The sequence below is a fragment of the Mya arenaria genome, chromosome 5, assembly GCF_026914265.1.
Source record: "Mya arenaria isolate MELC-2E11 chromosome 5, ASM2691426v1".
Classification (NCBI taxonomy): domain Eukaryota; kingdom Metazoa; phylum Mollusca; class Bivalvia; order Myida; family Myidae; genus Mya; species Mya arenaria.
The window spans coordinates 42,769,260-42,789,903 of record NC_069126.1 but is presented as its reverse complement, the minus strand read 5'-3'; the positions used below and the strand labels follow the sequence as shown (position 1 = coordinate 42,789,903).

General features: G+C 35.2%; 1 protein-coding gene across 1 annotated transcript in view; it reads left to right on the top strand.

Moving 5' to 3' along the window:
- LOC128236010 (uncharacterized) overlaps positions 1-20,281 on the top strand; it is a 56,277-nt gene extending 35,996 nt beyond the window's left edge. The window contains exons 16-20 of the mRNA XM_052950794.1: positions 12,765-12,935; positions 13,931-14,137; positions 14,656-14,835; positions 17,119-17,242; positions 19,569-20,281. Of these exons, the coding sequence (XP_052806754.1) occupies positions 12,765-12,935; positions 13,931-14,137; positions 14,656-14,835; positions 17,119-17,242; positions 19,569-19,713 (827 nt within the window). The 3' untranslated portion in view covers positions 19,714-20,281. The remainder of the gene's footprint in view (positions 1-12,764; positions 12,936-13,930; positions 14,138-14,655; positions 14,836-17,118; positions 17,243-19,568) is intronic.
- Positions 20,282-20,644: the final 363 nt, after the last annotated feature.

Below are 20,644 nucleotides of genomic sequence, written 5' to 3'. Positions count from 1 at the left end.
ACTGTCCAAATGGTAATATCTAAAACAACACATATCGCGATAGAACTAGGTCTGTTAGTAGACTGTCCAAATGGTAATATCTAAAACAACACATACAGCGATAGAACTAGGTTTTTTTAGTAAACTGTCCAAATGGTAATATCTAAAACAACACATACAGCGATAGAACTAGGTCTGTTAGTAGACTGTCCAAATGGTAATATCTAAAACAACATATACAGCGATAGAACTAGGTATGTTAGTAGACTGTCCAAATGGTAATATCTAAAACAACACATATCGCGATAGAACTAGGTCTGTTAGTAGACTGTCCAAATGGTAATATCTAAAACAACACATACAGCGATAGAACTAGGTCTGTTAGTAGACTGTCCAAATGGTAATATCTAAAACAACACATATCGCGATAGAACTAGGTCTGTTAGTAGACTGTCCAAATGGTAATATCTAAAACAACACATATCGCGATAGAACTAGGTCTGTTAGTAAACTGTCCAAATGGTAATATCTAAAACAACACATATCGCGATAGAACTAGGTCTGTTAGTAGACTGTCCAAATGGTAATATCTAAAACAACACATACAGCGATAGAACTAGGTTTGTTAGTAAACTGTCCAAATGGTAATATCTAAAACAACACATATCGCGATAGAACTAGGTCTGTTAGTAGACTGTCCAAATGGTAATATCTAAAACAACACATACAGCGTTAGAACTAGGTTTTTCAGTAAACTGTCCAAATGGTAATATCTAAAACAACACATATCGCGATAGAACTAGGTCTGTTAGTAGACTGTCCAAATGGTAATATCTAAAACAACACATACAGCGATAGAACTAGGTTTTTTAGTAAACTGTCCAAATGGTAATATCTAAAACAACACATACAGCGTTAGAACTAGGTTTTTTAGTAGACTGTCCAAATGGTAATATCTAAAACAACACATACAGCGTTAGAACTAGGTTTTTTAGTAAACTGTCCAAATGGTAATATCTAAAACAACACATACAGCGATAGAACTAGGTCTGTTAGTAGACTGTCCAAATGGTAATATCTAAAACAACACATACAGCGATAGAACTAGGTCTGTTAGTAGACTGTCCAAATGGTAATATCTAAAACAACACATATCGCGATAGAACTAGGTCTGTTAGTAAACTGTCCAAATGGTAATATCTAAAACAACACATATCGCGATAGAACTAGGTCTGTTAGTAGACTGTCCAAATGGTAATATCTAAAACAACACATACAGCGTTAGAACTAGGTTTATTAGTAAACTGTCCAAATGGTAATATCTAAAACAACACATACAGCGATAGAACTAGGTTTTTTAGTAAACTGTCCAAATGGTAATATCTAAAACAACACATACAGCGTTAGAACTAGGTTTTTTAGTAGACTGTCCAAATGGTAATATCTAAAACAACACATACAGCGTTAGAACTAGGTTTTTTAGTAAACTGTCCAAATGGTAATATCTAAAACAACACATACAGCGATAGAACTAGGTCTGTTAGTAGACTGTCCAAATGGTAATATCTAAAACAACACATACAGCGATAGAACTAGGTCTGTTAGTAGACTGTCCAAATGGTAATATCTAAAACAACACATACAGCGATAGAACTAGGTTTGTTAGTAAACTGTCCAAATGGTAATATCTAAAACAACACATACAGCGATAGAACTAGGTCTATTAGTAGACTGTCCAAATGGTAATATCTAAAACAACACATACAGCGATAGAACTAGGTCTGTTAGTAAACTGTCCAAATGGTAATATCTAAAACAACACATACAGCGATAGAACTAGGTTTTTTAGTAGACTGTCCAAATGGTAATATCTAAAACAACACATACAGCGATAGAACTAGGTTTTTTAGTAGACTGTCCAAATGGTAATATCTAAAACAACACATACAGCGATAGAACTAGGTCTGTTAGTAAACTGTCCAAATGGTAATATCTAAAACAACACATACAGCGATAGAACTAGGTTTTTTAGTAAATTGTCCTAATGGTAATATCTAAAACAACACATATCGCGATAGAACTAGGTCTGTTAGTAGACTGTCCAAATGGTAATATCTTAAACAACACATATCGCGATAGAACTAGGTTTATTAGTAAACTTTCCAAATGGTAATATCTAAAACAACACATATCGCGATAGAACTAGGTTTTTATAGTAAACTGTCCAAATGGTAATATCTAAAACAACACATACAGCGTTAGAACTAGGTTTGTTAGTAAACTGTCCAAATGGTAATATCTAAAACAATACATACAGCGATAGAACTAGGTCTGTTAGTAAACTGTCCAAATGGTAATATCTAAAACAACACATATCGCGATAGAACTAGGTCTGTAAGTAAACTGTCCAAATGGTAATATCTAAAACAACACATATCGCGATAGAACTAGGTTTTTTTAGTAAACTGTCCAAATGGTAATATCTAAATCAACACATACAGCGATAGAACTGTCCAAATGGTAATATCTAAAACAACACATACAGCGATAGAACTAGGTCTGTTAGTAGACTGTCCAAATGGTAATATCTAAATCAACATATACAGCGATAGAACTGTCCAAATGGTAATATCTAAATCAACACATACAGCGATAGAACTGTCCAAATGGTAATATCTAAATCAACACATACAGCGATAGAACTGTCCAAATGGTAATATCTAAAACAACACATATCGCGATAGAACTAGGTCTGTTAGTAGACTGTCCAAATGGTAATATCTAAAACAACATATACAGCGATAGAACTAGGTTTGTTAGTAAACTGTCCAAATGGTAATATCTAAAACAACACATATCGCGATAGAACTAGGTCTGTAAGTAAACTGTCCAAATGGTAATATCTAAAACAACACATACAGCGATAGAACTAGGTCTGTTAGTAGACTGTCCAAATGGTAATATCTAAAACAACACATACAGCGATAGAACTAGGTTTTTTAGTAAACTGTCCAAATGGTAATATCTAAAACAACATATACAGCGATAGAACTAGGTTTTTTTAGTAAACTGTCCAAATGGTAATATCTAAATCAACACATACAGCGATAGAACTGTCCAAATGGTAATATCTAAAACAGCACATATCGCGATAGAACTAGGTTTGTTAGTAAACTGTCCAAATGGTAATATCTAAAACAACACATATCGCGATAGAACTAGGCCTGTTATTAGACTGTCCAAATGGTAATATCTAAAACAACATATACAGCGATAGAACTAGGTTTGTTAGTAGACTGTCCAAATGGTAATATCTAAAACAACACATACAGCGATAGAACTAGGTTTGTTAGTAAACTGTCCAAATGGTAATATCTAAAACAACACATATCGCGATAGAACTAGGTCTGTAAGTAAACTGTCCAAATGGTAATATCTAAAACAACACATATCGCGATAGAACTAGGTCTGTTAGTAGACTGTCCAAATGGTAATATCTAAAACAACACATACAGCGATAGAACTAGGTTTGTTAGTAAACTGTCCAAATGGTAATATCTAAAACAACACATATCGCGATAGAACTAGGTCTGTAAGTAAACTGTCCAAATGGTAATATCTAAAACAACACATACAGTGTTAGAACTAGGTTTGTTAGTAGACTGTCCAAATGGTAATATCTAAAACAACACATACAGCGATAGAACTAGGTCTATTAGTAAACTGTCCAAATGGTAATATCTAAAACAACACATATCGCGATAGAACTAGGTTTGTTAGTAAACTGTCCAAATGGTAATATCTAAAACAACACATACAGCGTTAGAACTAGGTTTGTTAGTAGACTGTCCAAATGGTAATATCTAAAACAACACATACAGCGATAGAACTAGGTCTATTAGTAAACTGTCCAAATGGTAATATCTAAAACAACACATACAGCGATAGAACTAGGTCTGTTAGTAAACTGTCCAAATGGTAATATCTAAAACAACATATACAGCGATAGAACTAGGTTTGTTAGTAGACTGTCCAAATGGTAATATCTAAAACAACACATATCGCGATAGAACTAGGTCTGTAAGTAAACTGTCCAAATGGTAATATCTAAAACAACACATACAGCGATAGAACTAGGTCTGTTAGTAGACTGTCCAAATGGTAATATCTAAAACAACACATACAGCGATAGAACTAGGTTTGTTAGTAAACTGTCCAAATGGTAATATCTAAAACAACACATATCGCGATAGAACTAGGTCTGTTAGTAGCCTGTCCAAATGGTAATATCTAAAACAACACATATCGCGATAGAACTAGGTCTGTTAGTAGACTGTCCAAATGGTAATATCTAAAACAACACATATCGCGATAGAACTAGGTCTGTTAGTAGACTGTCCAAATGGTAATATCTAAAACAACACATATCGCGATAGAACTAGGTTTGTTAGTAGACTGTCCAAATGGTAATATCTAAAACAACACATATCGCGATAGAACTAGGTCTGTTAGTAGACTGTCCAAATGGTAATATCTAAAACAACACATACAGCGATAGAACTAGGTTTGTTAGTAAACTGTCCAAATGGTAATATCTAAAACAACATATACAGCGATAGAACTAGGTTTTTTTAGTCAACTGTCCAAATGGTAATATCTAAATCAACACATACAGCGTTAGAACTAGGTTTATTAGTAAACTGTCCAAATGGTAATATCTAAAACAACACATACAGCGTTAGAACTAGGTCTGTTAGTAGACTGTCCAAATGGTAATATCTAAAACAACACATATCGCGATAGAACTAGGTCTGTTAGTAAACTGTCCAAATGGTAATATCTAAAACAACACATACAGCGATAGAACTAGGTTTGTTAGTAAACTGTCCAAATGGTAATATCTAAAACAACACATATAGCGATAGAACTAGGTATGTTAGTAGACTGTCCAAATGGTAATATCTAAAACAACACATACAGCGATAGAACTAGGTCTGTTAGTAGACTGTCCAAATGGTAATATCTAAAACAACACATACAGCGATAGAACTAGGTTTGTTAGTAAACTGTCCAAATGGTAATATCTAAAACAACACATATCGCGATAGAACTAGGTCTGTTAGTAGACTGTCCAAATGGTAACATCTTAAACAACACATATCGCGATAGAACTAGGTCTGTTAGTAGACTGTCCAAATGGTAATATCTAAAACAACACATATCGCGATAGAACTAGGTTTGTTAGTAAACTGTCCTAATGGTAATATCTAAAACAACACATATCGCGATAGAACTAGGTTTGTTAGTAAACTGTCCAAATGGTAATATCTAAAACAACACATACAGCGATAGAACTAGGTCTGTTAGTAAACTGTCCAAATGGTAATATCTAAAACAACACATATCGCGATAGAACTAGGTTTGTTAGTAAACTGTCCTAATGGTAATATCTAAAACAACACATATCGCGATAGAACTAGGTTTGTTAGTAAACTGTCCAAATGGTAATATCTAAAACAACACATACAGCGTTAGAACTAGGTCTGTTAGTAAACTGTCCAAATGGTAATATCTAAAACAACACATATCGCGATAGAACTAGGTTTGTTAGTAAACTGTCCTAATGGTAATATCTAAGACACATATACAGCGATAGAACTAGGTCTGTTAGTAGACTGTCCAAATGGTAATATCTAAAACAACACATATCGCGATAGAACTAGGTTTGTTAGTAAACTGTCCAAATGGTAATATCTAAAACAACATATACAGCGATAGAACTAGGTCTGTTAGTAGACTGTCCAAATGGTAATATCTAAAACAACACATATCGCGATAGAACTAGGTCTGTTAGTAAACTGTCCAAATGGTAATATCTAAAACAACACATACAGCGATAGAACTGTCCAAATGGTAATATCTAAAACAACACATACAGCGTTAGAACTAGGTCTGTTAGTAAACTGTCCAAATGGTAATATCTAAAACAACACATATCGCGATAGAACTAGGTTTGTTAGTAAACTGTCCAAATGGTAATATCTAAAACAACATATACAGCGATAGAACTAGGTCTGTTAGTAGACTGTCCAAATGGTAATATCTAAAACAACACATATCGCGATAGAACTAGGTCTGTTAGTAAACTGTCCAAATGGTAATATCTAAAACAACACATACAGCGATAGAACTGTCCAAATGGTAATATCTAAAACAACACATACAGCGTTAGAACTAGGTCTGTTAGTAAACTGTCCAAATGGTAATATCTAAAACAACACATATCGCGATAGAACTAGGTTTGTTAGTAGACTGTCCAAATGGTAATATCTAAAACAACACATACAGCGATAGAACTAGGTCTGTTAGTAGACTGTCCAAATGGTAATATCTAAAACAACACATACAGCGTTAGAACTAGGTTTGTTAGTAAACTGTCCAAATGGTAATATCTAAAACAACACATACAGCGATAGAACTAGGTCTGTTAGTAGACTGTCCAAATGGTAATATCTAAAACAACACATACAGCGATAGAACTAGGTTTGTTAGTAAACTGTCCAAATGGTAATATCTAAAACAACACATACAGCGATAGAACTAGGTTTGTTAGTAAACTGTCCAAATGGTAATATCTAAAACAACACATACAGCGATAGAACTGTCCAAATGGTAATATCTAAAACAACACATATCGCGATAGAACTAGGCCTGTTATTAGACTGTCCAAATGGTAATATCTAAAACAACACATATCGCGATAGAACTAGGTCTGTTAGTAAACTGTCCAAATGGTAATATCTAAAACAACACATACAGCGATAGAACTAGGTCTGTTAGTAGACTGTCCAAATGGTAATATCTAAAACAACACATACAGCGATAGAACTAGGTTTGTTAGTAAACTGTCCAAATGGTAATATCTAAAACAACACATATCGCGATAGAACTAGGTCTGTTAGTAAACTGTCCAAATGGTAATATCTAAAACAACACATACAGCGATAGAACTAGGTCTGTTAGTAGACTGTCCAAATGGTAATATCTAAAACAACACATATCGCGATATAACTAGGTCTGTTAGTAAACTGTCCAAATGGTAATATCTAAAACAACACATATCGCGATAGAACTAGGCCTGTTATTAGACTGTCCAAATGGTAATATCTAAAACAACACATACAGCGATAGAACTAGGTTTGTTAGTAAACTGTCCAAATGGTAATATCTAAAACAACACATATCGCGATAGAACTAGGTCTGTAAGTAAACTGTCCAAATGGTAATATCTAAAACAACACATATCGCGATAGAACTAGGCCTGTTATTAGACTGTCCAAATGGTAATATCTAAAACAACATATACAGCGATAGAACTAGGTTTGTTAGTAAACTGTCCAAATGGTAATATCTAAAACAACATATACAGCGATAGAACTAGGTTTTTTTAGTAAACTGTCCAAATGGTAATATCTAAATCAACACATACAGCGATAGAACTGTCCAAATGGTAATATCTAAAACAACACATACAGCGATAGAACTAGGTTTGTTAGTAAACTGTCCAAATGGTAATATCTAAAACAACATATACAGCGATAGAACTAGGTTTTTTTAGTAAACTGTCCAAATGGTAATATCTAAAACAACACATACAGCGATAGAACTGTCCAAATGGTAATATCTAAAACAACACATACAGCGTTAGAACTAGGTTTATTAGTAAACTGTCCAAATGGTAATATCTAAAACAACACATACAGCGATAGAACTAGGTCTATTAGTAGACTGTCCAAATGGTAATATCTAAAACAACATATACAGCGATAGAACTAGGTTTATTAGTAAACTGTCCAAATGGTAATATCTAAAACAACACATACAGCGATAGAACTAGGTCTATTAGTAGACTGTCCAAATGGTAATATCTAAAACAACATATACAGCGTTAGAACTAGGTTTATTAGTAAACTGTCCAAATGGTAATATCTAAAACAACACATACAGCGATAGAACTAGGTCTATTAGTAGACTGTCCAAATGGTAATATCTAAAACAACACATACAGCGATAGAACTAGGTCTGTTAGTAAACTGTCCAAATGGTAATATCTAAAACAACACATATCGCGATAGAACTAGGTTTTTCAGTAAACTGTCCAAATGGTAATATCTTAAACAACACATACAGCGATAGAACTAGGTTTATTAGTAAACTGTCCAAATGGTAATATCTTAAACAACACATATCGCGATAGAACTAGGTTTTTCAGTAAACTGTCCAAATGGTAATATCTTAAACAACACATACAGCGATAGAACTAGGTTTTTCAGTAAACTGTCCAAATGGTAATATCTAAAACAACACATATCGCGATAGAACTAGGTTTATTAGTAAACTGTCCAAATGGTAATATCTAAAACAACACATACAGCGATAGAACTAGGCCTGTTATTAGACTGTCCAAATGGTAATATCTTAAACAACACATACAGCGATAGAACTAGGCCTGTTATTAGACTGTCCAAATGGTAACATCTAAAACAACACATACAGCGATAGAACTAGGTTTTTTAGTAAACTGTCCAAATGGTAATATCTAAAACAACACATACAGCGATAGAACTAGGTTTATTAGTAAACTGTCCAAATGGTAATATCTAAAACAACACATACAGCGTTAGAACTAGTTTTTTTAGGAAACTGTCCAAATGGTAATATCTAAAACAACACATACAGCGATAGAACTAGGTCTGTTAGTAGACTGTCCAAATGGTAATATCTAAAACAACACATACAGCGTTAGAACTAGTTTTTTTAGGAAACTGTCCAAATGGTAATATCTAAAACAACACATACAGCGATAGAACTAGGTCTGTTAGTAGACTGTCCAAATGGTAATATCTAAAACAACATATACAGCGATAGAACTAGGTTTATTAGTAAACTGTCCAAATGGTAATATCTAAAACAACACATATCGCGATAGAACTAGGTTTTTTAGTAGACTGTCCAAATGGTAATATCTAAAACAACACATACAGCGATAGAACTAGGTCTGTTAGTAAACTGTCCAAATGGTAATATCTAAAACAACACATATCGCGATAGAACTAGGTTTTTTAGTAGACTGTCCAAATGGTAATATCTAAAACAACACATATCGCGATAGAACTAGGTCTGTTAGTAGACTGTCCAAATGGTAATATCTAAAACAACATATACAGCGATAGAACTAGGTCTGTTAGTAGACTGTCCAAATGGTAATATCTAAAACAACACATACAGCGATAGAACTAGGTCTGTTAGTAGACTGTCCAAATGGTAATATCTAAAACAACACATACAGCGATAGAACTAGGTTTGTTAGTAAACTGTCCAAATGGTAATATCTAAAACAACATATATCGCGATAGAACTAGGTCTGTTAGTAGACTGTCCAAATGGTAATATCTAAAACAACACATACAGCGATAGAACTAGGTTTGTTAGTAAACTTTCCAAATGGTAATATCTAAAACAACACATATCGCGATAGAACTAGGTCTGTTAGTAGACTGTCCAAATGGTAATATCTAAAACAACACATATCGCGATAGAACTAGGTCTGTTAGTAGACTGTCCAAATGGTAATATCTAAAACAACACATACAGCGATAGAACTAGGTCTGTTAGTAGACTGTCCAAATGGTAATATCTAAAACAACACATATCGCGATAGAACTAGGTTTGTTAGTAGACTGTCCAAATGGTAATATCTAAAACAACACATACAGCGATAGAACTAGGTCTGTTAGTAAACTGTCCAAATGGTAATATCTAAAACAACACATATCGCGATAGAACTAGGTCTGTTAGTAGACTGTCCAAATGGTAATATCTAAAACAACACATACAGCGATAGAACTAGGTCTGTTAGTAGACTGTCCAAATGGTAATATCTAAAACAACACATATCGCGATAGAACTAGGTCTGTTAGTAGACTGTCCAAATGGTAATATCTAAAACAACACATATCGCGATAGAACTAGGTCTGTTAGTAGACTGTCCAAATGGTAACATCTTAAACAACACATATCGTGATAGAACTAGGTATGTTAGTAGACTGTCCAAATGGTAATATCTAAAACAACACATACAGCGATAGAACTAGGTCTGTTAGTAGACTGTCCAAATGGTAACATCTTAAACAACACATATCGTGATAGAACTAGGTATGTTAGTAGACTGTCCAAATGGTAATATCTAAAACAACACATATCGCGATAGAACTAGGTCTGTTAGTAGACTGTCCAAATGGTAATATCTAAAACAACACATATCGCGATAGAACTAGGTCTGTTAGTAGACTGTCCAAATGGTAATATCTAAAACAACACATATCGCGATAGAACTAGGTCTGTTAGTAGACTGTCCAAATGGTAATATCTAAAACAACACATACAGCGATAGAACTAGGTCTGTTAGTAGACTGTCCAAATGGTAATATCTAAAACAACACATATCGCGATAGAACTAGGTATGTTAGTAGACTGTCCAAATGGTAATATCTAAAACAACACATATCGCGATAGAACTAGGTCTGTTAGTAGACTGTCCAAATGGTAATATCTAAAACAACACATACAGCGATAGAACTAGGTCTGTTAGTAGACTGTCCAAATGGTAATATCTAAAACAACACATATCGCGATAGAACTAGGTCTGTTAGTAGACTGTCCAAATGGTAATATCTAAAACAACACATATCGCGATAGAACTAGGTCTGTTAGTAGACTGTCCAAATGGTAATATCTAAAACAACACATACAACGATAGAACTAGATTTTTTAGTAAACTGTCCAAATGGTAATATCTAAAACAACACATACAGCGATAGAACTAGGTCTGTTAGTAGACTGTCCAAATGGTAATATCTAAAACAACACATATCGCGATAGAACTAGGTCTGTTAGTAGACTGTCCAAATGGTAATATATAAAACAACACATACAGCGATAGAACTAGGTTTTTTAGTAGACTGTCCAAATGGTAATATTTAAGACCACACGTATTGGAATAAAACTATATTTTCTAATATACTTTAAACGGTAATATCTAAGGTAACACATATTGCGATAGAACTAGATTTTTTTAGTAAACTGTCCAAATGGTAATATCTAAGACAGCACATATCGCGATAGAACTAGATTTTTTAGTAAACTGTTCAAATGGTAATATTTAAGACCAGACGTATTGGAATAAAACTATATTTTCTAATAGACTTTAAATGGTAATATCTAAGGCTACACATATCGCGATAGAAGTAGATTTTTAAGGAGACTGCCCATATACAAATATCTAAGACAACACATGTCGCGATAGAAGTAGATTTTTAAGGAGACTGCCCAAATACAAATATCTAAGACAACATATGTCGCGATAGAAGTAGATTTTTAAGGAGACTGCCCAAATACAAATATCTAAGACAACACATGTCGCGATAGAAGTAGATTTTTAAGGAGACTGCCCAAATACAAATATCTAAGACAACACATGTCGCGATAGAAGTAGATTTTTAAGGAGACTGCCCAAATACAAATATCTAAGACAACATATGTCGCGATAGAAGTAGATTTTTAAGGAGACTGCCCAAATACAAATATCTAAGACAACACATGTCGCGATAGAAGTAGATTTTTAAGGAGACTGCCCAAATACAAATATCTAAGACAACACATGTCGCGATAGAAGTAGATTTTTAAGGAGACTGCCCAAATAATAATATCTAAGACAACACATGTCGCAATAGAAGTAGATTTTTAAGGAGACTGCCCAAATACAAATATCTAAGACAACACATGTCGCGATAGAAGTAGATTTTTAAGGAGACTGCCCAAATACAAATATCTAAGACAACACATGTCGCGATAGAAGTAGATTTTTAAGGAGACTGCCCAAATACAAATATCTAAGACAACACATGTCGCGATAGAAGTAGAGACAAATTCAATTGCTTTTGTTCTTGCTGTTTAAATATCACCACCAAAGTATAAACAAATACTATATAGGAATAGCAGTCCTTTTTTGATCATTTAATCCTCCTTTTTATAAAACTATACACTGTGAAAATAAAGCATTCAATCGATGAATGATTAAAAACTAATGTTTTTTTCATTTAAAAACGTATTGCCTGCTCATTAAACTTTAGAATATAAGCATATCTTAAATTCAGAGAATTCGAAATAGCCATTTAAAAAATATATTTTTGAAATATTTTCCTAAAACAATGTTTATTCAATTTATAGAAAATAGACAAAATGTGTGGTTCTATATGATTAATTTCATTTTTATCAAGAGGTTTGAAAATGAGTTATGTTGGCAGAACAAAAGGATGAAATTGTAAAATTGAAAGGGCAATAACACTGAAAAAAATGATAACTGGGTGGATTTAAGTGATGAAACCTTTTAAATTATGTATGACTTGACTTTGCCACATGCTATTTTTTAACACTGTTATAGCTACCTAATGCAGGGGCGAATCCATAATTTGACGTTCGATTTGAGGGGGCATAACTTACGGGGTGTATCATTTTGACTTGGGCCCCTCCCACATAACCGAAATATATTTTGTTAAAAATGTTTGGGATGTAAAGTAGTCACCTAAGAAAGTTTCAACAGTTTCTAGTCCGAAATTGCCTAGGTAATTGCTGTTTTCTGCTTAATTAGTAAATTGAAATAAAAAGTAAGCTTGGACGATATTTTTTGGGGGGATCTGCCACTATAAAGTACCATATCTTTTCAGAAATATACCGGTGTCCCATGATCCCCTACAGTGCCATAAGCGGACCATTCAGCGAAGGATACTTGATCAAATGTCTCGAAAAATACGAAAAGGATCCAACTGATAACAGAAATTTCTTTAAGTGTGGATGGAAAGGCGACTGGCAGCCGTACGAGCCAAAATGTATTCCTGGTAAGAGTGAAATAGCATTGATTAAGTTCCCGTTATCAGATGTTGAGAAAGTTCGCAGAATAAAATAGCATAAATTAAGTTCTAATAATAGAATAGCATTATTTAAAGGGACTAGACAGCAGATGGTTCCAATATTGGCAAATACAGTACTCCCTGAAAACAAGTCTGGAATTATCAATAAGAGCTAGTATGAGGCCGACAAAACATCACTTTTCATGATTAAAGGAATGACGTCACCATTACGTCATATGTACTTCCGCTGTGTGGAATATTGTGTAGCTGTTTCAGCTGAGTTGACCCGTTTACCCAATTATGCATAATGGTTACTCAGTTGATAGTGTGTCTATTTAGCGTGTGAATGTCACGTGATTAGTACAGATACAAATATACCAACAGTTGATTTAGAAATCTCCTAATAAAATACCATGAAATTTTCCAAAAGAAATTATCATAAATTTAGTTTCAATAATGAGATGGCACTTATAAACCACCAATAAGAAATAGTAATCATTAAGTTCCAATACACAAACATTAAGTAAGTCTACATCATACAAGTATGTCTAATCCATCACGTGTATTAGGCGTAAAGTATGGTTTTCTTTTCATATCAAAACGTGTTTTTTTAATACTGAAAACGCAAATATTTCGATTAAGGCAATTCAAAGTTATTGAATAGTTATATTCGTTTAAATAGAACCAATAACAAATGGATATTTGTATCTATAAATATGCACAGGGGCGAGTTGCGTTGTTTTGACACACCACGCCCCCGCCCATAAGTAACAGTTACCACATCATATTCTTACTAAAAATTGATAGAAAAAAAACGGGCGGGGGCGTGGTGTGTCAAAACAACGCAACCTGCCCCTGTGTAAATAAGTATAACATGGGTTACAATAGGTCATTAATTGATAAAATTATTCGAAGAAGTTTTATATTCATAAGAAAGTTAGCGCCAAGAAATAAAATACGTTACACCTCCATATTTTGATCAGAGAAGTGTGCCGTGATCTACAATCCAGCAACCGGAAATGTGACCGACACCGATGATGACGTCATACCGAACGGCACCCGCATTAACAGTGACGTCAGTGTGACATTGAGCTGCCTCAAAGGTCATATCCCGGACAGTCAACAGTTGACGTGTAGTTTTGGAAAGTTTAAGGAAACAGTTAATGGACAGTTGCCTGTATGTACTTATGGTAAGAAAACTATTAATACTTATTGAATATTGAAATGTCCGACTTTGTTTTGCTTTCAAGGTTATTGATTTTTATGATTATAAATAATTTCTCAAGGCCAGTTTTCAGTTATGATTTTATTCTTATCCTTAGACATGCCTCAGTGATTCCATTCAGCCTGTTGGTCAGCGAAATATACAGGCCAATCAAAACACGTAGTTTCTAATCTTAAATTTATGTTCAATCTATGTTGCTTATTAAATACGGCCCCTGGTTACGTGTTTTTTTTGGAGTTTCTTATTTCGAATACGGTCAGATATTAAACATATCTAAAACAGTCTATCGTTTCAATTTCAAAAGCTTACAAACAAATCTACGTTTTGCAAATTTGGATCAGCACGGTTGTTAAACATTCAAAATTACAAAACGCTCAGCCTTTTAAATTACCGGTCCTATAAAAAAAAAAAACCTTTAATCTTCAACTGCAGAAAATCTATGTTAAACAATTTTAGCACACCTAACTCTGTTTTTAAATATAGTTGAATGTGACCACCCGACGTTGCCATCAACTCTGACGTACAGACCTGTGCTGGACAAGTACGTCTACAAAGATGAGGTCACAATGCGACGTTGCCAAGACAACCTATGGTTTCGAGGCGATCCGATCATCACGTGTGGGGCGAATGGGCAATGGAGCGGAAAAGGAAATTGTGTACCATGTCAGTTTTATGCGATGTCTATATGTATTCGAGATCATGCTTTACACTCAGGAGAAAGATAATGATTTTTGTTCATGCGATAATGCTTAACATTCAGGAGCGAGATAATGATGCATGTTCATAAGATAATTCTTAACACTTAGGAGCAAGATATTGATGCATGTCCACGAGATTATTCTTTACACTAAGGAGCGAGATAAGAATTTCTAGCATGGTTAAATTATTGGATCTACTTATCTGAGTTGGGATTATTTTGGTGTATGTATACGATATCATGGTGTAACATGCACGAGATCATGGTGTAACATACACGAGATAATGGTGTAACATACATGAGATCATGGTTTAACATACACGAGATCATGGTGTGTGTAACATACACGAGATCATGGTGTAACATACACGAGATAATGGTGTATGTACACGAGATAATGGTGTAACATACATGAGATCATGGTGTAACATACACGAGATAATGGTGTAACATACACGAGATCATGGTGTAACAAACACGAGATCATGGTGTAACAAACACAAGATAATGGTGTATGTACACGAGATCATGGTGTAACATACACGAGATCATGGTGTAACATACACGGGATCATGGTGTAACAAACACGAGATCATGGTGTAACATACAAGAGATCATGGTGTAACATACACGAGATCATGGTGTAACATACACGAGATCATGGTGTAACAAACACGAGATCATGGTGTAACAAACACGAGATAATGGTGTATGTACACGAGATCATGGTGAAACATACAAGAGAGCATGGTGTAACATACACGAGATCATGGTGTAACATACACGAGATCATGGTGTAACATACACGAGATCATGGTGTAACATACACGAGATCATGGTGTAACAAACACGAGATCATGATGTAACAAACACGAGATCATGGTGTAACAAACACGAGATAATGGTATATGTACACGAGATCATGGTGAAACATACAAGAGATCATGGTGTAACATACACGAGATCATGGTGTAACATACACGAGATCATGGTGTAACATACACGAGATCATGGTGAAACATACAAGAGATCATGGTGTAACATACACGAGATCATGGTGTAACATACACGCGATCATGGTGTAACATACACGAGATCATGGTGTAACAATCACGAGAGCATGGTGTAACAAACACGAGATAATGGTGTATGTACACGAGATCATGGTGAAACATACAAGAGATCATGGTGTAACATACACGAGATCATGGTGTAACATACACGAGATCATGGTGTAACATACATGAGATCATGGTGTAACATACACGAGATCATGGTGTAACATACACGAGATCATGGTGTCACATACAAGAGATCATGGTGTAACATACACGAGATAATGGTGTAACATACCCGATATCATGGTGTAACATACACGAGATCATGGTGTAGCATACACGAGATCATGGTGTAACATACACGGGATCATGGTGTACTTGTGTAACATACACGAGATCATGGTGTAACATACACGAGATCATGGTGTAACATACACGAGATCATGGTTTATGTACACGAGATCATGGTGTTACATACACGAGATCATGGTGTAACATACACGAGATCATGGTGTAACATACACGAGATCATGGTGTAACATACACGAGATCATGGTGTAACATACATGAGATCATGGTGTAACATACACGAGATCATGGTGTAACATACACGAGATCATGGTGTAACATACAAGAGATCTTGGTGTAACATACACGAGATCATGGTGTAACATACACGAGATCATGGTGTAATATACACGATATAATGGTGTATGTACGCGTGATAATGATATATGTAGGTTTTAAGCAGCCACTTGTTAATAGAAACAGCTCATACATTAGGGGCAGTTCCAGGAATTGACGTTAGAGGAGGGCATAACTAAGGGGTGTAACCATTAAGCATGCACCCCTATCTCTGAACCTAAAGAATATGGTATAAACTTTTTGCATGGGGATTTCGGGTTTCTCCCTCAAGCAATTGTTCACAATTTGAAGTCGGAAATGGTGCATCATGAGCATATTTAATTACTTTTCAACTCATATATTGATATATAGAGTAAGCAATTTTAGAAGTGGTGTGCGCGGGTCACAACCCCCTCTAGATCCGCTTGTGTACACTAGATTAAGAAAGACACTACATAGAAATTAAATCCTGATCAAAAACTTCACATGATTTGTTTAATTGAACAATAACGTGTATATGTTTTCTGCAATGTTGCTTGACATTCATTTATGCCAATACTTCAACAGTTTGTCAACCTGAGGTCGGTGAGGAGAGACTTGTTGAATACAAAAACAAGGACATCATACAGAAGAGGACGTATGGCATTGGTAGTTACCACGGATGCAGGAACAAATGTAACAGGTTTAAAAGGTAAAGAATGAAATAGACTGCTTTAAATGGTAACGAAAGAAATAGACTGGATTAAAAGGTAACGAAAGAAATAGACTACGGGTCAATTGACGGACAGCGCCAAACATGAGACAGAGAGGGAGAAATTATTTAGAGGAGAGGTAAGATAACAAGAAAAGTTGGAGGACAGATGAGGGATAAACACAAGTTAGAGGTGAGGTAAGAGAGATAGAATAATAGGATAAGGGATACAAGACATAAATTAGTTGGAGGCGAAGTAATAATGATAGATGAGTGGGAGGAAAAGTAAGAGAGATAGATTAATAGGAGGGGAGGTAAATCAATGGAAGGAACGGTATGAGAAATAGATTAACGATTGGAGAGGTAAAAGAGATAGATAAACGATAGGAAAGCTATGAGCTAAGGATGAATGGGAAGAGAGATAAATTAGCTCGAGGCGAAGTAATAATGATAGATGAGTGGGAGGAGAGATAAGAGAGCTAGATTAATCGAAGGATAGGTAAGAGAAGTAATTGAGTGGAAGGAGAGGTAATTCTGATAGATTAGTGGGCGGAGAGATAAGAGAGCTAGATTAATCGAAGGATAGGTAAGAGAAGTAATTGAGTGGTAGGAGAGGTAATTCTGATAGATTAGTGGGAGGAGAGATACTAGTGGAAAAGTAAGAGTGAAAGAATAGTCGCATGAGAGATAATTGAGATGGATAAGTCTTAGGAGAAGTAATGGTGGAGAGGTTTTAATGATTGATTAGTCGGGGGTAAGATCATAAAGAAAGATTAGTGCGAGGAGAGATGAGAGGAATAAAATAGTGGAATGAGAGGTAAGCGAGCTATAAATATAGGACGAGATATTAATTTTTTGAAGGAGAGATAAGGGAGATAAGTAGGAAGAGAGGTAAGACTTATAAGCAAGTGGGAAGAGAGCTGAGAGGGAAATATTAGTGGGAAAAGTGATGACACTGGAGTGGTTATCCTGATAGATTAGTGGGAGGAGAGATAAAGGTGGAAAGGTAACAATGATAGATTAGTGGGAGGAGAGATAACGGTGGAGAGGTAACAATGATAGATTAGTGGGAACGGAGATAACGGTGGAGAAGTAAAACTGATATATAAATGGAGCGGAGATAACGATGGAGAGGTAATACTGATAGATTAGTGGAAGGAGAGATAACGGTGGAGAGGTAACAATGATAGATTAGTGGGAGGAGAGATAACGGTGGAGAGGTAACAATGATTGATTAGTGGGAACGGAGATAACGGTGGAGAGATAATACTGATAGATTAGTGGGAGGAGAGATAACGATGGAAAGCTAAGAGTGACAGATTGATGAAAGGAGAGGTAATAGAGAAAGATAAATCTGAGGAGAGATAAGAGGGATAATTTAGTGGGATGAGAAGTAAGAGAGATGAATTAGTCAAAGGAGATGTAATGGTGAAGAGAAAAGAGATATAGATTAGTGGAAAGTGAGTTAAGAGAGAGAGAGAGAGAGAGAGAGAGAGAGAGAGAGAGAGAGAGAGAGAGAGAGAGAGAGAGAGAGAGAGAGAGAGAGAGAGAGAGAGAGAGAGAGATTAGTGGAAGGAGAGATAAGACAGATAGATTTGTTGGATGAGATTTGATGGTAAAAAGATGAGAGAGATATATTTGTGGGCGGGGAGATAAGAGGGATATATTAGTAGGAGAAGTAAGAGAGATAGATTAGTGGTAGGAAAGGTAATGTTGGAGAGAAGAGGGAGAGTTAAGAAAGCTAGGAAGGCAAAGGGAATACACAGGATATTAAATATTACTGGAAGTGGTAGTGGCGATAGGAGAAGTAGAAGTTGAAAAAACAGTGGAGGTGGTTCTAGCAGTTGTAGCAGTGGAAGTGGTGATGGTAGAAGTATGAGCATAAGCAAAAGTGGCACTCGCTGCCAGTAAAACAGCAATAGCGGCAATATGAATCTGTAGTAGCAGTAGTGGTAGCAGTAGTAGAAGCAGCAGCAATAGTAGCAGTATCAGCAACAACAGTAGTAGCAGCAGCAGCAGTAGTAGTAGTAGTAGAATCCAAGTAGTTGAGCAGAAGTGGATGTGCTTTTAGCAGTTGCAGCAGAGGTGATAGTAATGATAGGAGTAGAAGCAGCAGCAACAGAGGCACTCGCCGCCATTGCTTCAACATTAGCAGTTAAAGGTGTAGGTATTAGTAGCAGTAGTAGTAGTTTTTGCTGTATGAGTAATAAGGCTTTTTGAAGCACTTAGCCAATATGAGGTGATGCTTACCTCGACGAATTAAACAGGAGAAAAGCACATGAATGCTGTACCTCCAGTAAGTTATTCGTGCAATGTTTTATTTCAGATTACTCTGTCGTGCATTTGCATTCGGATACATCGGCAGGAACCCAAAATGTAAAATCGCCTTTAGAAATCCAATTGTCTCTCCCGAAATCCTTCAAGTTAAACCGTTCTGGACAGTGTGGGCAAGGGAATGTGATCTACACTAAAGAGCGGAATGTGAAGTACACTAAAAAGCTAAATGTGTACTCAACTGATGTGCGGAATGTGGACTGTATGTAACATAAGTACATAATGTGTACTCATCTAAAGTGCGGAATGTATACTGCACTTAAATGCACAATGTGTGTTTCACCTAAGTGCAGCCTGTGTACTCACTTGTATTGCAGAATGTATACTTTATAGATGAAATTAAGCACAGAGTTTGTTTCGCACCTTTGTTTAGAAAGAAAATGTACTTTCCTGACGTGGATTGAATTATACACTTATGTGCGAACTTTGAACGAAAAACCGGAACAAAAAGATTGTTTCAGAAGATTTATAAATCCCATTATATGCATATATAGTAGCTGTTTGATGGTGACTGATGATAAAGATAATCGAATTTGATATGTTTGTACTAGTTAAATATGAAAATTGTCAATATTAAATAATTATCGAAAACAAAAATGGCAGTTTTCTATGAGTTCGGAGTTTTTAATACATGCAATTTAAGTACGAAATGCAGCTATTTGCTACAATAAAATCCATAATATTAATAACATATTTTAAAAGATTTCCGAATCGTTTCGTTTTTGATTATATACCCAGCATCCAAACACACTCTATATCGCAAAATACGGTACTCCGTATTACCCTCCAGTGCAACACGACCGTATTCAACTCTGCAGACGACAAGTCATAAGCGCATCTTTGCGTGATATTAAAATGACGTTATAAACAAAAAAGTGCGTCATTAATATCATATTTGTTAATAAAAAATGTGATTTTAAAGTGATTTAGCCAGTATTGTATATAATATAACAGTTTTTAATACTGCGTTTTTATCCGAGACGTCGCATTTGACTCTTGTGAAGTTTGACGAGAGTCGAATACAACCTTCTGGATCAAAACGCAGGGCTTAAAAATATATATTTGGTT